At 42.5% G+C, this 20,291-nt stretch overlaps 1 protein-coding gene across 10 annotated transcripts in view; it reads left to right on the forward strand.

Moving 5' to 3' along the window:
• Positions 1–5,431: 5,431 nt before the first annotated feature.
• Positions 5,432–20,291, forward strand: part of MAGI2 (membrane associated guanylate kinase, WW and PDZ domain containing 2) — a 717,920-nt gene continuing 703,060 nt past the window's right edge. For 4 of the 10 annotated variants that reach the window (XM_039570829.1, XM_039570833.1, XM_039570830.1 and 1 more), the window contains exon 1: positions 5,445–6,123. In XM_039570829.1, the coding sequence (XP_039426763.1) occupies positions 5,823–6,123 (301 nt within the window). In that variant the 5' untranslated portion in view covers positions 5,445–5,822. Of the gene's footprint in view, positions 6,124–20,291 lie in introns of all 10 variants that reach the window. The other 6 variants (XM_039570831.1, XM_039570834.1, XM_039570836.1 and 3 more) reach the window with 3 other exon arrangements.

Genomic DNA, 20,291 nt, shown 5'->3' on the forward strand with positions numbered 1-20,291 from the left:
TACCAGCCACCACTCAACAGCAGCAATTCACAGTGAGCCTCACACTTCTCTTTCCTTTCACCGTAACAGATACTTGTAGGTTTGCTATCTTTCTACTGTCAGACCAAATTAAAGGATTGTTTTCTGATAGGGTGTTGTGTGCAGTTTTGTTTCTGTCTTATTCTGCCTTCTGCTGTGGATATTTACTGGGATGCAATTTAAACTTGCATTGCTGTAGAAAGAGGCTATCATTTGTTTATTTCAATGGCTCTTTCCAAATTTATTTTGACAGATTGTCTCCAGAACTTTGTCCCTGGGGAAATTTTTGACCTCCAACAGATTTTCTGTATCTCACCTTAATCAACTCATGAGCAGCCAGCAGGAGCAGCATGGGAAGTATACAAACCAAGGTTTGACAGGAAGTATACAACACCAAAGTTTGATAGGAAAAGAGAAAAGTGACTGGGAAAGAACACATTTAGAACAAAAGCCAATACAGAGATGGTCAGGAGACAACAACATGTTTCCTACAATCTTATAAACCTGTTGCAAACTATAGTATTTAGATGCACTTCAGTCTTTGATTTTTCTCCACTCCCAAAGGTTGCATTTATCTTTCAGTACAGCCATGGAGACTTTTTTCTTCACATCCAGAAATGATGAGATTTGCCCTCTGCAACAGCTATTGCCAAAACAGAAATCCTCCAATGGGTTGAGACAGCTGAGTATTACCCATTACTTTCCATTTTAGCCAGATGTATGCTTTACAAAATATTGGAGTTTAAAATTAAGTAGCAGATTGTTTTGAAGCACTGATGGCCAAAACTATGGAATGTTTTGGCCTAAGACAAATAAAAACCCAACTGAACACACACAATAGTTCTTCTTTTGCTCTGTAGTATAATAAAACATGTATTTTTTTTAATCAAAAGTGAGAATTTAGAGGAGTTGGGAAAATAGTTTTTAGATAAACAGCCTGAGGTTTTAGCTTTTCTGAAGCAAGTGTTCTCAAAATCTGAAGCCAGGAAATGGGAAAAACTACGTTAGAAGTAATTCTAGGTTCATACTAGTAAAACTAAGCTCATAGAAGATGTGTCGCTGTAGTAAATGTGGTAACAAATTTCTAGTGGGTTTTTTGGTGAAATTTGCAGATGAGAAGGTTAGGAATTTTAAACTTGTGTCCAAAGAAATAAAGGACTTAGAATTTTCTCAGAATCCTAAGGAGAACATTTAGAACTCCAAGCAGAAGAAATCAGCTAAGACACTCTGGAGCTCCACTGATGGGAAGATTAGGTATTACAAACTTTTTGGGCAACTAAGGGCATAGAGAAAATATCTGTGAATTTGGATTTAATCATCTGAATTCCTGGTCCTAGATGAATACATGTCCTGTGGTGAATCTATATTGTAGTGTTGAGAAGCTTATTTAAGAATAACTGTTGAGTAGCTGACATGCTCAATAGAAAACTAGAGAATAGAGGAATTATGCCCATACTAAAATGGAAAAAATAAGAGATAACAATATCATGTAGTTATCATCCTGTCACACAGGAACCATGTGCTGAAGAAGGAAATTTAATGTCTTCTGAGTTCAAGTCCAATGTTACAAACACAATTACAAGGCAGAGAACTCCATTCCTGCATAAATAATAGAAGGTAATGGATGTATTTTCTTTTTATCCCCTTTGGCATGTGCAATACATCATTTTCTGTTTGAGGAATTCACTTATCTACAAATGGGGCATACTGAAAATAAAAACAGGATTCAGTTACCTTTTTACTGAATCTGTAATGTTACAGTAGGAAGGATTCCTTTCAGCTACCAAATATAATTATTTATGAAGTCTCACACTTCAGCTTACTCATGTGCTCAACTTTACTCCCAAAAGTACAGTGACTTGCTGGTTCCGGTGTTTACAGGCTCAGATTTAAAGGAACAATAAAGGCATTCGTGTTGTTTGGTGAATGTGTTTCATTATGTGCTGTTGTTACTTTTACTCACAGGAAATCCCTTGTGTTAGATACCCTTACATTCACACTCAGGACCAGTTCACATGCCCTCCTGGGATGAACCAATGGAAGGAGCTAACAGAAAGATCTTAGCAAATCACAAAGTCCTTTTCAAGCTCTTCAGGGACCAGACAGAAAATCTGCTCGCTCACCCCCTCAGCCACATGCTGGGACACTTGCTCTGTCAGAGACAAGAATAATCTTGTACAGGGATCCCTCTATCCCTGTAGAAATGAAACAAAATTATCTGAAATGGTGCAGCTGATGCAAAAGGACCTTGTATGAGGTTTCATTTCCTCAGGATATATTTTCAAATAGAAGACCAAAGCAAACTTTGCATTTCTGGCATTACTGCCCTATGCCCAAAGCACATAAGCCAGTGATGATATGATGGCAAAACTTTACCCATACACACTCAACTCAAAACTCTAAAATCTTATGCCTCCTGTAAGAAGATGGTGCAGAGAAACACTGTATCCTTCACCCATCCTTTAGTCACACTTCATTCCTGATCTTAACAGGTATAACCTGCCACTCTACTCACCAAGTTTTCTTTGTCTCTGAACCTGAAAACTGCCATCCTTTCCTGACATGAGGCTCAACTAACACACAGATCTTTGGGAAAACTGTTAGGCCTCCTTCCATCTAATTTCCCACTTCTCTGCCAAACTGCAGATGCCTGTGCCGGGGTCTGTCTGGCTCACCTTGCTGCCCATCTCCAAGAGGCAAAGTTAGTGCCCCTGGAACACCTATTCCACCACCTCTACATGGTGTTATTTTAGATTAATACAACTGCAGTTAGAAATGAAGAGTTCACTCAGCTTGATTTGTCTATTGGACAGCTGAAATCAGAAATGCCCTACCCATTACCTACTGTTGTCATCTGTCTTAAAATGGTAATGAGCATTTAAAAAACCTCTGATCAATAAACTACTAGGGACTCCTAAGAAATAGTAAAATAACACCCACAGGATGCCCGTCCCCCATCTAAGAATATTTCCAATATTTCTTGACATATTTATTAAAAGCTGAATTTTTGGCAGATGTCCTAGTGTTGTACATATATTGTGGTAAACATGGGAGTTACTCAGAAATTTACTTTAATTGTAACACAAATCAACAACCACAATACTATACTGGCAGAATGACTAAAAACTCTAAGTTAAGAAATGGTGATCACTTTAGTAGAGTGGACTTTAGTAGAGAGATGACTCAGCAAAGAAGTGACTGTGGTAAAATTTGTGAAACTGAAGGATAACAGGATGTTATGTCTTGTATTCCTCTTTTCAGCCATTTGCTTCCTACCTCACTTCTGAACTAAAAACCAAGACAAAGTGAAAAGGCAGGGCTACAGAGACACAAACCTCCTGACTCTTTTGTTCTCTTTCCACATGCCTTAGCCTTTTTTTGTCCAGACCAGACACCCTGCTCCCTAATGACAAGACACTGATTATGGTCTTTGGAAAAGGAGACCATTACGTAACCCTTGTCCCACCGGCGAAAACATCTTAGTACCTTCCAGTCAAGGTACCTTCTCAGCTCCCCTTTCATCTTCAGCTGTCCGTACTTATGCATCTCATGTTTCCAGATATGTGGGGTCTTGGTTTTGTTTATCCTTTGAGCTCACTTTTGTGAAGCCACTCACACACAGAGTTTTGCACCTCTGACCAGGTGCCCCTAGTAAAACAGGTGAAATTACTTGCAGAATACAGATGTCAGTAATTCCTCAATGCTTTCTTCCCTTCTGCATGTGTCTGCTCCACCTCTGGAACACAAGTAATTCTAAAGGAAAATGAAGTGAAGAACCCTGGTTTCCCACAGACACATACTGAGGCTGATAATGAGCTGTAATGGAAACTTTTCTCATTACCAAGACATTTATATGGTCTCTCAACCATGTGAATCACTGTTTAATAAGAGGCAAGTTCATGTTACAGCCTTTGGGACATTTACAGGACCTCTCAGCCCTACCCAGCTGCCTGTTTTCATGAAATAACTTAATTATATTTGAGATAGATTTGGGTGAAACTGCCCAACAGCTTCAAAAGTTATTGGAGAAGTAAAAGCAACACAGCCAAGCATGATCGCATAACGGCCTGTTTCCATAGAAACCAAGAGGAAAAACAGCCATACAATTTGTGAAAAATTTCATTGCAGAGTCACTTTAATTGAAATTTTAAAAATATCTGACCATCTTTAAATTGCATGCCATAACACAAAATACATTTTTCCTGCCTTATCCCATTCAGTACCCTGTCTGCAGACCCCTGCCTTCATGTATCCTGCTCCCCTATATCCTGCAGGCACAAACACTACGCACTTTACTTAAAGTCAGGATGTTGTTCTGTCTGTATTTTGTCAACCTTCACTTCGGATGGAAACTATTTTTTTAGGCAAGGCAAGTTTCCCACAAAGACATGCCAACTGCTACAGTCCATTGCTGGCACACATGTGAGGCATATGACAGAACTAATTAAAGGGAGAGCGCACAGGAGGAGCGAGCTTCAGTATCACCTGCTGAACAGTGAATCCCACTGCTGGGGCTCTAGGGAAGCTCTGCAGGTTGGAGTGTGGGTATTTGGCCACAAAGGCCAAGTAGCAGAAGGCAACCTGTGCGAGGGTGGTGAACACCTGTTGGGTGACAGTAAATTTCATGGAGAGAACTGCCACCCCTCTGTCCTACCCTCTTCAGATGTAGCACCCACCTGAGCCATCAGCTGCGGCCACAGCAACCTGGGTTAACAACAATGCCCATGTCCAACTCAATAAACTGACTGAGACCTCCGAGTGGAGTGAAACCACTCTGCAAACGCCCGACACACCGAGATCCTCGAAGCAAACAGGTGTCGCTTGGTTTTGCAGCCACATCCCGAAGCCCAGCTGCCTTTGGTCCTTCCCGGCCGCGAGCAGAGCTCCTGGACCGCAGGACCTTTGTCCGCTCCGGCTCGGGCAGCTCCCCCAGCCCCCGCGGGCCAGCGACGCGGTGCCCCCGCACGGCTCGAAGCGCTGCCGGTCCCCCCGCAGCCGCAGCTGGGGCCGGGGGCGGTGCTGGGCAGTGTCCGGCCGGGCAGGGGCGGTGCTGGGCAGTGTCCGGCCGGGGCGGGGGCGGTGCTGGGCAGTGTCCGGCGAGGCGGGGGCGGTGCTGGGCAGTGTCCGGCCGGGGCAGGGGCGGTGCTGGGCAGTGTCCGGCGGGGCGGGGGCGGTGCTGGGCAGTGTCCGGCCGGGGCGGGGGCAGCGCGGGCTCGGCCGGGGCAGCGCCATCGCTCCCCCGAGCGCCCCCTCCTGGCCGGGGCCGCGCTGGGGGGCCGGGCCGCAGCCGCCGCTCTCCCTCCCGCCCGTCGGGCGCCCTCGCCCCCCCGCCCGGGCCGTTCTCCGCCTTCTGCCGGCCGTGCCAGGCAGCCTCTCTCTCGGCCTTCACTACCGGGTCAGGCGAGGCGGGAGCGGCGAAGCAGCGCCCGCCTCGCTCCGGCACCGACACCGACACCCCTCCTCCTCCTCCCCGCGCCGCGGCCGTCCCCTCCCTCCCGCTGCCTCCCTCCCGCCTCCCTCCTCCCTCCTGCCAGTTTCTCTACAACTAGTACATCCACGCGCAGGCAGGGTCCGGCCGCCGCGGCTGCCATGGATATCAGCTAAAGCCGGGAGGAGCGGGCACACAGGCGCTCCCCGACCCAGCTCGCAGCCCGCGGGGCCGCCGGCCGGCACAGCCGCGGCCGCTCCCGCCCGCCCCGAGCCTGCCCGGAGGAGCGCGGCTGCCCCGGGGAAGGGGGCAGAGAGGGAGGGAGGGAAGAGGTACAGACTGCAGGGAGGGAGTCAGGCAGAGCATCCCCACGGCAATGTCCAAGGGCTTGAAGAAGAAAAGCCACTGGACGAGCAGAGTCCACGAGATCGTGATCGTGAGGAACCCGGAGGGACAGCTGGGCTTCGAGCTGAAGGGGGGCGCCGAGAACGGGCAGTTCCCCTACCTGGGGGAAGTGAAGCCCGGCAAGGTGGCCTACGAGGGCGGCAGCAAGTTGGTGCCGGAGGAGCTGCTGCTGGAGGTGAACGAGACCCCCGTGGCCGGGCTCACCATCAGGGATGTGCTGGCCGTGATCAAGCACTGCAAGGACCCCATCCGCCTCAAGTGCGTCAAGCAAGGTAAGGCGGGCATGGGCCCCCCCTCTCTGCCCACCCCCTGGGGCCGAGGCAGGTCTGGGGGAGCGGAGGGGGAGCAACTTTGTTGCTGCAGTTTGACTTTCCCCCTCCCCGCCGGAGCCGCCCCCTCCCCGGCGGCGGGGGGAGGATGCGAGCGGCGCTGCGCGGTACCCGCAGCCGGGCGAATTAAATGTGCGTCAGTGACAGCGCTTCGCCATGCCGGGGGGGGCCGGGCGGGCGGCGGCGGCGGCACCCCCTGCAGCCCCGGTCTCACGGGGACGGGTCCCCACCCCACCCGACCCAGCGGCCCCGGGCCCCGCCGCCCCTCCGGCTGCTGCTGCTGCCGCTGCCGCTGGCGGGGGGCCGGAGCGGCGGCCGGGCCGGCTGCGGAGCGGGGCTTGCCCTTGGCTTCGCCTCGCTCCGGGCGCTTTGGCGTGGGGACAGGGGCGGCCGCGGCGCGCCGGGCCCCTGGTGGCGCCCGGGGTGGTTTTAGCATCTCTTAAGTGTCATTAGCGGAAAAGTCATTCATTTGATCCCTGCTGAAAACGATCGCTAATCCCAGGGAACGGGAGCTCGGAGCAAGTGAGAGGACAGGCAGAAAGAAACTTTCGGGAGAGAACGGTATACTCTTGCCTCGCCTCTGTTTCTCTTATTTATTTTGAAGTACTATAATAGGTTAATGCGTTTCCAGGAAAGTCAATAGAGAAGAGACGCCACAGATGCTGTTTACATGTTTGTTTCTGTCCTCTTTAAACTATGCTGAGTTGAGCTCTCTGCAGCTGAACACTTGTGAGGAGGTTTCTGCTACCCCAGCAGCATTTCTGGAGCACAGGAGCTGCTCTGGGAACCGAGTCTGTAGGTGCTTCTTGGCTATGGGTGGTGCAGCGGCTGTAGGCGTATCGCTAAAGTACGCATTCCAGCCGGGCAGTGAGCCCAGCCATTGAAAACTTGGGAATTTCTGCGGTGGGAAGTTTTTAGATACCATGCATCAGAGGCGCTTGTGCTCTGCAACTATAGCCATCAGCCTGTGCTCAGAGGACACAGAGGAGAATCTCTCTGACATTGGGTATAATTTGGCACTTTTACTTCCTCTTTGTAATTGACGGTTTATTGTTTAAAATATAATTTGTGATACTTCTGAATGCTTGAAGAATATGCTAATTATTAGTTTATCCGAACATGACAAAAACAGTAGAAAGAATCTGATTTCCACTCAAGCCTTCAGAATGTACTTTATGATATGTTATCTCCATGAGGTCAAGCCTCTAAATACAGATATGATCTGGGATTTTTTTTATTTGTCCTTATGAGTAAGTTGTGCAATATGCTGTAGATCATATCTTGACAGTCAGACTGTAGGGAGACACAATAGTTTATGTGATAAGTGAAGATTAAAAATTAGCATAATTGATTTGGTCGTGGCAGTATAGTGTCATCTCTGGTCAACTCCTGGAAACCTGCTCTGTACTTTCTTCTTTTTATTGGAGTGGTCTTACTGTGACGAGATTCAAAAAGAAGCAGCAGTTGAAGTGTCAAGAAGATAAGGGTAGATTGTCTCTAATCCAATTTAATTTTTTTTTTCAGAAATCCTATAGATTCTTTACAGTAAGGCAAATTTAAGGTTACTTTGAGTTGCTGTGTGAAACAGTCTCTGTCCTATCTCTTCACTATTTTTCTAATATTTCTCTTTAAGTCAAAGCAACCACTAGTGATTCATTAATGTGTGCACCCTTAATAAATGACCTGTCATATATGAATTAGGGACATTAGTCAGGCTTTTAGTCTGGGAATTAACACAAATTTCTGCATGAGACATAAAGGATAAATTCTGAATTCTACCTAATTCTATGTATCTGTACCTGTATCTATACATATCTGAGGAGTTTCAGTACCAAATGTTAACTCACTACAGTTTTAATGCAAGTTCTCAAAGCACTGGCCACATGACTGTGTGTTTGGAAATGACAGTTCAGCATAGATTCTTGGACTGAGAAAGACTTCCTGGCTGGAATGATCTTTCATGTGCTCCAGCATCCTTTATGCCAAAGAGAGAGGCCTTCTGGATCCAACTTCCTATTAGGGAAAAAAAAAAGGGTCAGTGGTTTGTGAATTTTACTACCTGACTCCTCCCTTCAAGTGTAAGCTAGTGTAGTCCCTGCACCCCTCAGTGACAAAGCACAGGCAGCCACGTTACAGCAATATTGCTGTTCCCTAACAGTGCTTTGCAGCAGTGTGTAGGAGAGAAAAGGCTGAGCAATAAAATCTTTGTATGTTTTTATAACTTTTGTACTCCTTTTAATTAGGAAGCACCTTTAGTGTGCTGGAACAAGGTTAATGACTCCATTATCATTGTTTCCGCATAATTTATCAATGATATCTCTGTCAATTAGAATAGCATGACCTTGAATGCACCATGTGACTGTAGCTGCTTCTTCAGTGCTGCCTAGGAATGAAGTCAGAGAGAGAAATGTGGAGGTAGGACACGACTATTTATAATGTGATCCTTAAGAGACTGTGAGTATTTTTCTTGTTTGAAAGTTTTGACAATTCAGCAGTGAAAATTCACTTGTAGATGAAATCAAGGAATGGCTAATTCAAGAATTAGCTGGTTTGAAGTACAGAAAATAAAGGTGCTTTCATGATTTTTCATTATGCTATGTTTGATTAAACACCCCTCTCTCTGAAATAATAAAATACTTCATCATTTATCACATTACTAAGTGAAATACTTCTTTTGAAAAGTCGGATGGAATATTGCTGCTTTGTGTTAGCTAAACATCTTGAGTTATAAAAACCCCAAACATATAATGTAGGAGTTGCTGCATAGCATGAGGAGGAGTAAACATCATGAGAAGCTGATTTGCAGTTCCATGATATGATTCAACATGAATTCTTCTAGGTATGATGCCTAATAAATAGGGTTTTAATGCAGGAAGTTATGCCTGGGTTTCCATGGGGAGAAAAGACTGTAAGACTCATTATTATTATTATTATTATGTCTTAATTGTAAGAGCTCACAAAGAAGTATTCCTTGGAGACTATTTCCTGTTTGGGGTTTTTTTGTTAGTTTTTTTTTTGTGAGCCACTTACTGTGCTACTGTTGGCAGAATCACAGAGAATCTCTAGAAACACATGGGATGAAATCTTGGCCCAGATGAAGTTAAGGGCAAAGCTGTCCTTGACATCAGATAAAGAAGGCAGGGTTTCCTCTGCAAAGCCCCATGCTTTTTTGAATATATACCCTTCCAATGAGAGAATTGTATACAGCAGTTACATTAGCTGGGCGTATTGCAAATGTTCATTCTGACCTTCTGCTCTCTCGGGTGAGGAGAAGAGCCTTGTGCTGTTTCTTAAAGAAATACTTCTGAATTTCGAATGTGTTTGTTTTTACATGTGGAACAGTTTGGATTAAGTGCTGTCTTCTTCCCACACACGTACAGATGCATAGTTGTAAAAGTAGCAGTGTGTTAAGGAAAGGCATCTTAATTTGGATCAAATGCCTTAAAAGTAATCACATGGGGAAGAGTCACATGGGGAGCAGGGTTGCCTCCAGGTCCATTCTCTGTTCATCACTGCTGTCTCAGATCCACAGTAATTCCCATCAGTGGGTGACACAGGTCTCTGCTGTGCACAGACTCACTCCTTGAAGGGTTGCAGGAACAGCCCACTCAGTTGTACTGCATAAACCAGGGTCTTTATTCTTTACATAAACTTCCCCAGATGCTCTCAACAGAATCCCAATGAACAGTCTGAAAACATGGGTTTCAGAACTCAGGAACATTGCAACAGATTTCGTCCTGGAGCTCCTGCCTGATGCATCTCTTTCTCAAGGAAAATGGTTTGGATGTATTAAGTAGCCAGGTGATCTGACCAAGTGAGCATTTTAATTTATTTTTAGAAGTATTCAGTGGTATGGTTATATGAAATATGAATAAGACAGACACTTTATATGGACACTGTCTAATGTCTCTTATCTGACTCTAAATATTCAGACTTTAAGCGTCAACCCCTAATTCTTTGGCTCCTTATGCAAAAAAGGCATTTAGTACACATAATGTAAGGAGGAACTAAAAACCAGTTTAATTTTCTCAGTCCAATCATTTGCTTAATAGTAAGCATATGCTAGAATGTTTTGCTGACTAAAGATGGATTTGAGCATATTTTCAAGTGCTTTTCCAGGCAGGAATGGGTCCTAATGGACCCTCATTAGGATGGATACAAGAGCAGCCAAGTTTGGGCAGACTGCATCCTCCACATCCTATTCCTGGGAGCCATGACTGTGGTTTCCCAGCAAAGACTAAAAGGACAGGATAGTACTGTCCCAGCACCCACTGATTTGTGGCTAAGGGGTTTGGTAGCCTTGTAGTGTTTTTTCTTAATGGGTTCATCCATAAGCTTTGCAATTAAAACGTGGCCGAACTTTTAAAATTTCTTTAAAAGTCTGTGACAAGCCTTTTGACAGAGAAATACAGGAATGTTGTGGTTTTCCTAAGTTTCGCATGCACATGTAAATACCATGTTAGCTTGTAAAAATGTTAGTATTTTACTACAGACTTTTTCATACACATATTCCTATGTATAGTTATGTTTTCTAAAATTTTTTCTTGTTATTTAAGGTCGTAAATAATTCTCCTCTCCATTCATTAAAACGCTTTGTGCATATAAATAGTCTTTTGGTGGTTTTTTTATTCATAGATATCACTATATACTATATTCCAAGATGGGAATGTTGGATATAGCTATCCTCACAAGAACAGTATTTTGCAACAGAAAGCTGCATGATTTTCCAGAATAAAAAAAAATCATAAGGGTCTTGCAAAAACCAGACCCAAAGAACCCTGAAAACCTGTGTGGTTGTACTCTCTATGCTTTTTGCATAGATAGTATTTAAAAATAAACTGTACTTCAGACCTACTCCTTTTTCCTAATTTGTGCTCCTTAGGATTTTACTAACTCCTAAATTTAAATTCAGAGTTCTTTTTTTACCATTACTTTATGTTATTCTTATGCCTGTCCATCTTAATTTAAAGACCATTGAAGCTGACTTCTGACTCATGTAGCTTGTGATTTATTCTTCAGCTCCTCCAGAGAGCTTGTGATGTTTCATGTCAGGGACTCTGTGTTCACTGGCAGCAGAATTATATTCATCAGTCTTTTTTCTTCCCTGAGAATTACAAATGTGCCATTAAAGGATGGGGCCATGACTTTGTTAGTGCATCATTTCCTTGAAGAAATTAAATAATTGAGAGTGCTCTGCTTAGTTCTGTTTAGTCACATAAGGTAAAGTTAATTTCACAGTAACACTTGTCCATCTGTTGATACTGTTGACATCAAAGGAAAGTACCGGTGTGAGGGGGTAGAACTGTGTCTGACTTCCTTTTTGCATCCTATAACCTCACCTGCATTAATTCAGCTTTTCATGAAAGATACAGATTCTGAGCTTTTGCTTTCAGTGTTCTTGATCTTCTCCTTGCTCCTTATAGATGAGGAGCTCCTTTCATGATATGAAAGATTCTATAAATAATTCATCTACATATTTTGTTCACAGGAAGTGGTGTATACATGGAAAAAGTACTCCTTCAGAGGGGTTTATGGGAGGAGGTGGTCACAACTGTGATTTAGAAAGGGTGATGGAGAGGAAAGTGCTGCAGTAGTTGTAGACGCAGATGTTTCTTGTTCTTCTCTTCCTCATGGTGCTATAAACAAATAAAAAAACAAAAAAGGGTTGTTTTTTTTTACTGGGGAGCATCAAGGCAAAGTTCAAAGAACATAGTGATATTCCTTGACTGTGTTAACATTCTGGAAGTCATGTTTTTCTTACATACCTAGGTGTTTATAAATATAAGACTATACATGCACATTTGTATAATTTTGGGGGTTTTTGAGACTGGTAGGAATTTTCATCTATAGATTGAGATTGTGTAAGAATTCATATACAAGTATTGCTACAGTACTACTCTAGAATATTTTTCATTCAAGATCTGGTGCAAACACATATCTGATAATTACAATGAACCTGGTCACTCTGGTGGCCAAGGAATGTACTGAATGGCACAGGATTCTGCAGTAGGAAATCCAAGAATCATAAACTTTAGAATAAGATTGACTAGATGCCTATCCAGGTAGGTGCAGTCTAGAGCACAGAGTTGGAAGGTATTGATTTCAGTAGCAAAGTGCCTGTCATTGGGTTTTGTTGCTGAATGCCGTTGCACTGCTGGCCTTAACTGAATTTTCTAAAACCAGGGGGTGTGATCACAACAGTATCTCTTCAGCACACCTAATTTGTTACAAATCAGCTTTTCTTCAACCTCATAGAAATCTATCCAGTAAGAAGGTGTCATAGTTTTCTAGCCATTTGTTTAGATTTCTAACTGTAGGCTGAAACTACCCAATGGAAAGTGGAATGGTGGGCAGAAGCAAGAGAAAAGAAAGATACTTAAGGGCTTTAACAAAAATTATTTAGCATTCCTAAACTGGACAAAAATCCTCTTTTGTAAATGATAATCTCAAAAACAGTACTTGAATGTTCTTTTAATGCTAACGTAAAATCTCTCATTTATTCAAACCTGCTATCCACAATTTGGAGTCTTCATTGCAAGCTGAGCTGAAAGAAAGCTGTTGTTTGTGTGTATCTGCCATGTATTTATCATTTTTACATTATTCTTGAACTCCTAGTCAGTACCTTCAGATTGCTAGAATCCAGAAAGCTTAATCAAAAGGTAGCTTGCTGTCAACACAGCACTACCAGGTGTCTTCTCATTCACACATACATTATGATTAGCAATATATGAATAATGCTGTTTCACTCTGCTTATCACCTTCAGATGTTTCTCCTGCATGTCTTTGATTATTTCCACAATGCATGAATTTGAGACAAAGGAAAGTAAGACAAGGAACAAAACGGAGAAAGTAAAATCGTGTGAAAGTCCCAGGAAAAAACTGTAGAGATTATTAAAGTACAACATTACTTTAGTAATGTTAATTTAGTAATTACTTTAGTAATTTAGGTTTTAGAATTTACATGTTCTGTCATACTCAAGAGAACAGCCCTGTGCCTCCAGCACAGGAAAAATCAGCATAGAGAGCAAGTGTTTCCTAGGTCTGTCTTAATTTCTCAAAACATGTTGAAATCATAGAACCATTTATTTTGGGAAAGACCTTTCAGATCATTGACTCTAACCGTTAACCCAGCACTGCCACATCCACCATTAAACTGTAACCCTCAGTGCCACGTCTCCAGGGTTGGGTGGCTCAACCACTTCCCTGGGCAGCTTGTTCCAATGTTTGCAACGCTTTCAGAGCAGAAATTTTTCCTAATATCCAATCTAAAGCTCCCTTGTGCAACCTGAGACCATTTCTTCTTGTCCTGTTACTTGTTACTTGGGAGAAGAGGCTGACCCCCACCTGCTTACAGCCACTTTCAGGCAGTTGTAGAGGGTGATAAGGTCTCCCCTGAGCCTCCTTTTCTCCAGGCTGACCACCCCAGCTCCCTCAGTTGCTGCTCATCAGACTTGTGCTGCAGACCCTTCCCTCCACTGCCCTTCTCTGTTCACGCTCTAGCATCTCAATGTCAGTCTTGTAGTGAGGGGCCCAGAACTGAAAACACAAGATCATTGATAAAGATATTAAGCAGGCCTGGCCCCAGTACTGGGCCCTGAGGGACCCCACTGGTGACTGCCCACCAGCGGGATGTAGCTCCATTCCCCCCACTCTCTAGGCCCAGCCATCCAGTCAGTTTTATACGCAGTGAATGGTGCACCAGTGCAACCTATGACCAACTGGTTTCTGCAGAAGAATGCTAGTCTAGAGCTGTCTGTCTAAAATATGTACAATTAACTCATTCTGAAGGAAAAAATAGCATTCCTGCTTCTTCAGCTGAAAGCATGAGTTATGCATCTGTGTTTCTGTCCCAAGTTGTCATGAAATTAGGGTGAAACAATGGTGCTGCCTGAGAAGTGGGGGAGAAACACATATTTGTGTAGGATGACACACATGATTTCTTATGTGTATGTGGCATTCCGCCAAAAAAAGAGATTTACCAGGTAGTGTTTAGTTATGGACAGAACTGCATGCTGGGTTCCTTGCTGCTGAGGCAGCACCTTGGCCTCCCTGGCTCTATTTCTGTATCCTCCTTTGGTACCGAAACAGTCGTGGTGTCATGGACCTTCAGAGGTAGTGCAGGATGATAAACACTAAAGCATTACTGCACCTTTCCTTTCAGACCTTCGACCTTGGGAAGCAAGGGCAGCAGTTCAGGTACTCAAAACCTTGTGAAAATGGAATTAAAAAACCAAATGTGCATGTGTTTTATGGTTTTCGGACAAGACAAATTGGCTGGCTGCTGCCACATCCATAGATGAAATAATGCCTTTCTATATACATTCCTATATAATATTTTTGTTACTTTCCTGAACCATCCTTGGTTCAGATCAGTGTATTTCATGAAAGTCCCCCATACACCTTTTCTTCTTTGCAAACCATGGAGACCTATCTGCCACCAATGTCCTTCCTTCTTGCCCGCTCCACACCTTTTGTGCTACTGAAGCGTCTTCCTGTGTCGCTGGAATTCATCTTGAACCTTTCAGGTAGGGGATCTTTCAGGTCTGGCATTAGCACCAACTAGTTTATTCTGCCAGTAAGATATTTCTACCCTCTATGCTGAAACTTGTTTTCAAAACCTGCATGTTTTGACATAGAATTCTGGCATTCCATGATTCCAGATCATGCCTGTTCTGATGGGAGAAAGCCTGGTATAACAATCTCCCATTGTCCCTGGTCTGGGAGATATGTGACACAGCCTTGACAACATATGGTAGTCTCTATAGCCAGTGATGGCAGGCATTTAAATTGAATTATCCAGAATTATTAGTTCACAGAGTTCCCAGATTACTACACTGGGGGCCAGGTTTTTTCTTTGATGGTCTGTTAGGTCAGACACTGAGGACAAAATTGAGATCGCTCACTCTCTGCAGAGTCATAGTGTGTTTGTTTATAAAAACTCAGAAGAAATACTGTGTCCTCGGTATGCAGGGAAAAAAAAGGACAAAAACCCCTAGAAATAGATTTCATCATTATGAGTAGTGCTCATAGATTCACTATACATAGCAGAACAGTGGAAACTAGTGGTAGCATATAATGAGCAAAATTTTCTACACCGTATTAGCAAGTGCATTGTGCAGCTGTGTTAATGTAACATTAGTATTCCAGAGTGGAAATCCTTCCTGCAAACAGGTACAAGTCGTCTTTTATTACTTATTTAATGGTATCTTTGTATTTCACATTGTCCTTGCATTTGTCAAAACGAAATGTGCAATATGATTTTTTAAATTGCACATTTCAAGGTTCTTTTTTTAACACAAAATAAAAAAAAAAGTTCCAGCTTTGTTTCCTTCATGCCAATCATGAATTTATCTGCAGGTTTTTGATAAAATATTGCCATTTCATAAAGCAAGACCTAACCTGTACTACAGAAGCTGAAAGGAAACAAACTGGGGCATCTGTCTCACTCCAGGAAATCCATTTCACATGTAAGTTCTTATAACACACACCTTTTTTTTCTACTTAGACTGAAAACTGATGAACGGTTGTATTTGTACCCCGTATGAGTTATACTGAATAGTTTCTATCATGTTACATTCACACAGCTGATTCTTTAACTAGTTTGAAATGGAATGGCTATGTTAGTTTCTGTTATTCCCTTACTAACTCCTTCTTTGTGCTAAATCTGCATTAATAAATGTCACATAAGCCTCTAAGATGCTTCCAAAATGGTATGTTAGTATAAACAAATATTAATCCCATTATTTTAATTCTCTGTCCCTGGTTTTTTTATAGGAACAGCATTTTATATTTAAAAGTGTTGCTGAGTCCTGTTGCAAGCTTAAAAAGCTGAAAGATCATGTAGGTGCTCCTATCATGGAAATTAAATCCTTGTGAAGTGGGAAAGGGAGCAGCTGCTGAACTCTTTTATCAGACTGATGGAGGAGCTGAACACTTCTTCAGATTAAACTATTGAGTGCTTTGATTAGGTAAAATGTAATTACCCCCAAATTCCCTGTTCAGCCACTACACTACTCATTTGGAAAACTCCTCAAAGTTCAGGCCCATTGGGTTACCTGTTCTGCACTTGATGATATTAGGTGGTTTGCTCTGACCCGTCTTCATTTTTTATATATATATATACACACACATATATATAGTAATTGTATAGTCATTGTTTTTACTGGTGTTTCTGATTTCCCTTTCCAAGTGGGTTTGTTATGTTTGCCTGTTGTCTCATGCATGAAATCTGAAAAGTCCTGGTGAGAGAAACTGCCTTTTTGTTGTAGCAACTAGCATGACAATTTCAAGTTGGGAGTCTGTTGTTTCTATGGCAATGTAAGGAAGTATTCACATTAAATTCAGAGTCTAACATTATGAATTTCTTGGAATTATGAATTGCTGGAAATATTCTGTATAATTTTAACGTAGGATCTGTAACTCAAATTGATCATAATTCAGTCTTGGGGATAGAAGATTTAAAGTAGATAAAAGTTGAGCAATATTTTTGGATTTAAGAGACTGTAATAGTTATTCCTAATGTGGAGCTTCTGTTATTGGTAGTGCTGGTCTGTTGTCTCATGGTTTTTCTATTATAGCTACTGCTAGTGAAGCCTATTCAAAATATCTTTGTTATACTGCGTACAGAGAATACATTTCCTGAAGAACTTGGTTTTTCATTTTATCTGCTTGATTACATGTGGAAGAACATTTCTGCCCTGTAAACTTCTAGAAGAATTACTGGAATTTCTGATAAGCCAGTAAAAAGAGCTTTCTCAACATTGACTGCATTTGGTCATTTTCCAGTAAAAATAGGATAAAATATTTCAGGAAAAGAATCGATCACATTACTGGAGGCTTTGTTAAGAAAATAAAATAAAATCAAGATGTTTGGTTTGCTTAATTAAAAGTCAGTAATTGAAATATCAATTAAAAAGTCTTCTGGATTCATGTTTATGTTGAGTTTTTATGTTAAGCCTGTGATACTTATGTACTAAAACAGTCTTCAGAAGAGATGAACCCATAAAACTTAAAAATGCCACTTTTAAATATGTGTGAAATATTGTATGGGTTTGTGTACAGTTAATCTGACTTGCAGAAGTGTAACAGCTGCTTTGCCTTGGTAGGAATTCATGTCTGTGCCTGTGCTTTAAGGGTAGTGAAATTAATGCTTGAGTGTAAAAGTCAGAGAAGCTGAAGATTTTTTTTTTTCCTTTTTTTCTTCATATCTGAGAAAGCACCTCCTGCATGTGACTAGAGCAGTACCAGTTCTAGAAAAGTAGTAAATCCAACTGGGACCCAAGTAGTGTTCTTTTGGGTCAATATTAAGAAGATTTCTGGTAAGTAGTAAGCAACTTTCTCACCAATTGCTGTAGGAGCAGGTTGCATGAGCTGCAGAATTCCTCCCTCTGTATCTGTACACTGCTGGCCAGCTAGTGAGGATGGTGCTGCTGGGAAAGAGATTTGCAGCTGGGACAGTAAACAGAAGTTCTCACTTGTATCCCTTTAGACACTAATATTGTCCTTGTTATTAGAGTATCTGAATAGCTTCCAGATTCTAAAAATCATTTACAAAAAAAAAAACCCCAAACTTATTCAGAGTCCCCAGACAGGGAGTTATTCTTGATGTCCTCAGCTACCTCGGTGAATTTCAGTGTGAGGAGAGAAGCTGGGACTGTGTAAAACTTCCTTCCCTCTTTAGTCTCCTGACCTAGGCTATAAGATAGAGTTCTTAAAAACCCTTGGGAAATTGCTGAGTTTCACAATCAATGATTTTTGTCCTCTCTGCTGTCTTTTTATGGATTTGTTTGTTTTTCTTTTTTTAAATGTTATTTAAAGCCTGTCTAGCTTTTTAGGAAGAAAGGGTCTTTCTAAATACGTATAGTTTACCCACAGAACTGGTACTGCATTTCTACAATGTAATTGCTTAGTTTGTTTCCTTTTATTCTTTAAAAAATTAGTCTCTTACAACATGAATGTTGCTATTAGCCTATCAAGCCAACTGGAATGAGATCCCATGGTGACAGGTACTATAAGCTGGCAGTGAAAAACAGTTGCTGCCCCAAAGGGTTTATAAAGGGTAATTAGACACAGAGGATAGGTAGGAAGAGACAGAACTGCACGGTGGTGAAATGATTTGCCAGAAATCTCAGATCAATCAGTAACAGAGTGGAGAACACTGCAATGTAATTTAAAAGTCTATGCAAGCAGTACTGCATCCAAGTAAAGGCACACAAACCACAAAAAACCCCTCTCCTGTTCAATGAGGGTTTCTACTGATTGCTTGAGTATAACATTTTTGTAGGTATTTATTTTATATTCCATGACAAATCCCACGTAAAGCAGAAGCTTTGTTAATAACAAAGAAGCACCAGCATGCAAAGGTATCTGCAGATGAGAGAGTGTGATGGAGTGTTTACTCCTAAAATGAAAGGTATTTCAGAAATACACTGGAAGTGGTAAAGTGTAGGAAACCAAAGTAATATACATTTATGTATTTTAATGAGATACTTACGTTTGTTTGCAGTGCTAATTGGACAAGTAGGTACATCAGTGACACTGTATGAGAAATTTATTAAAATTCTTTTGGCCTGTTAAAGCCACTGTTTGACAAGTAACAAATTGTAAGTGTGGGGTTTCCTTTGGAGTGTTTATTCCTCCGCTCACCTCCTTTGTCTTTTTGTTTTAAAACTTTGGAAATAGGAGAAATCCTATGAAAAGGTTACCCTAGATGAAGTTTGGTTTGCTGAGCAACACATACAAAATACTAAGAACTCAGTGTGAGCCTCTGACTTTTCACAGTGGTGGGAGAATTCAGATTGGCTTCCCTGGCTGGTGGCTCCTTTCAGAGCCCTGGTGTTGCCACCTTTTGATCCAGACTGGGTGGGGTTATTGGTAGAATATTAGATTTAGTCAGACTTGACATCCGACCAAATTAAGGAGGAATTGTGGAGAAGTGAGCCTGTCCTGATGTTACGAGGACACCTGGTGATCCCAGGAAGGGTTCTGTTGTTGCTGTGTCAGCTGTGGTTACACCAAAGGTTTGCTTTGTGGCTCTGTGCTTCTGTCCCTCTGTGAAGAGCTGTTGGTGCCTCTTTGTGCTCACCTCCTCTTTGGCATCCATTTCTTGTTTCTCACTGGAAACTCTTTGCTCCCACTCCCCTTGGAGAGGCTGGTACAAAGGAATGTGTTGCCTGCTCTGCCAGAGCATGTTTCACTATCTAGAAGGTTCTCCTCTTTAAGTGCTTGGGGCTGGTGTGGAGTTAAAGCAGTGATCAGCGAGAGGTCAGGGTAGGATTTAGCCTTGCACAAGCAAGGCTGCTTGGGTCTTATTGAATCCACCCTTTGTTTTCAGGAGAAAGGAGTTGCATAACATTAAAATGACATCTAGCTGAGGTTCTGCAATCCTTCTTTTAATCCCCTTTTATGTACCGCAGTACTTCTAGATCCTTTAAATAGAGCTGGCACAAGCCAATGCAGCACGTTCCTGTTTTATTCTGTTGAAGCACTCGTGTCCTTTTGACAGCCATGCAGTCCTGTTCGATGTGCAGCACCCATTATTGTACAGTTAGTCTGATAGGACTTCAGTCCTGAAGTTGATCATGAGCACACTGTTGGCCTTGTTTGCATTATTAATTCATCAGGCTTTTTACAGGTGCAGTCATTGGTAGGTCTGAGGACAAAGGAAACCGTGAAAAGCTGTTGTCTCCAACTGGTGAATGAGGGCAGCTGGTTCACAGTGCAGGATGAAACTGCTCAACAATTTGGTGCAGAAAATGTGTAATGTTCTGAGTGGCCAATATCACCAGGGAATAGGGGAGATACAGCTAGACTTTGGCTCAGGCACCAGACTTACCAGTCCATACTCCTATGAAGCAAAGGTCCAAGCAGTACTTGATGGAGTAGCACTGGCATCATTCCCCTCCCTGGACCAGGTGTCCTGAATTCAGCCAGTGATCAGGCTGTTCAGGCATGCCAGGTGTCCTCATAGCAGAAGGTAAAAACACCTATGTTTAAAGGGTGCTGGGTTATTCTGCACTGGTGAATGCTCTTTTTTTTTTCTTATGCCTCTGTGTCTGTCTCCCACTGTCCTCAGAAGGATGAGATAGCTGAAGCTGCAAGGAGTGCTGGGC

The sequence above is a fragment of the Corvus cornix genome, chromosome 1A, assembly GCF_000738735.6.
Source record: "Corvus cornix cornix isolate S_Up_H32 chromosome 1A, ASM73873v5, whole genome shotgun sequence".
NCBI lineage: Eukaryota > Metazoa > Chordata > Aves > Passeriformes > Corvidae > Corvus > Corvus cornix.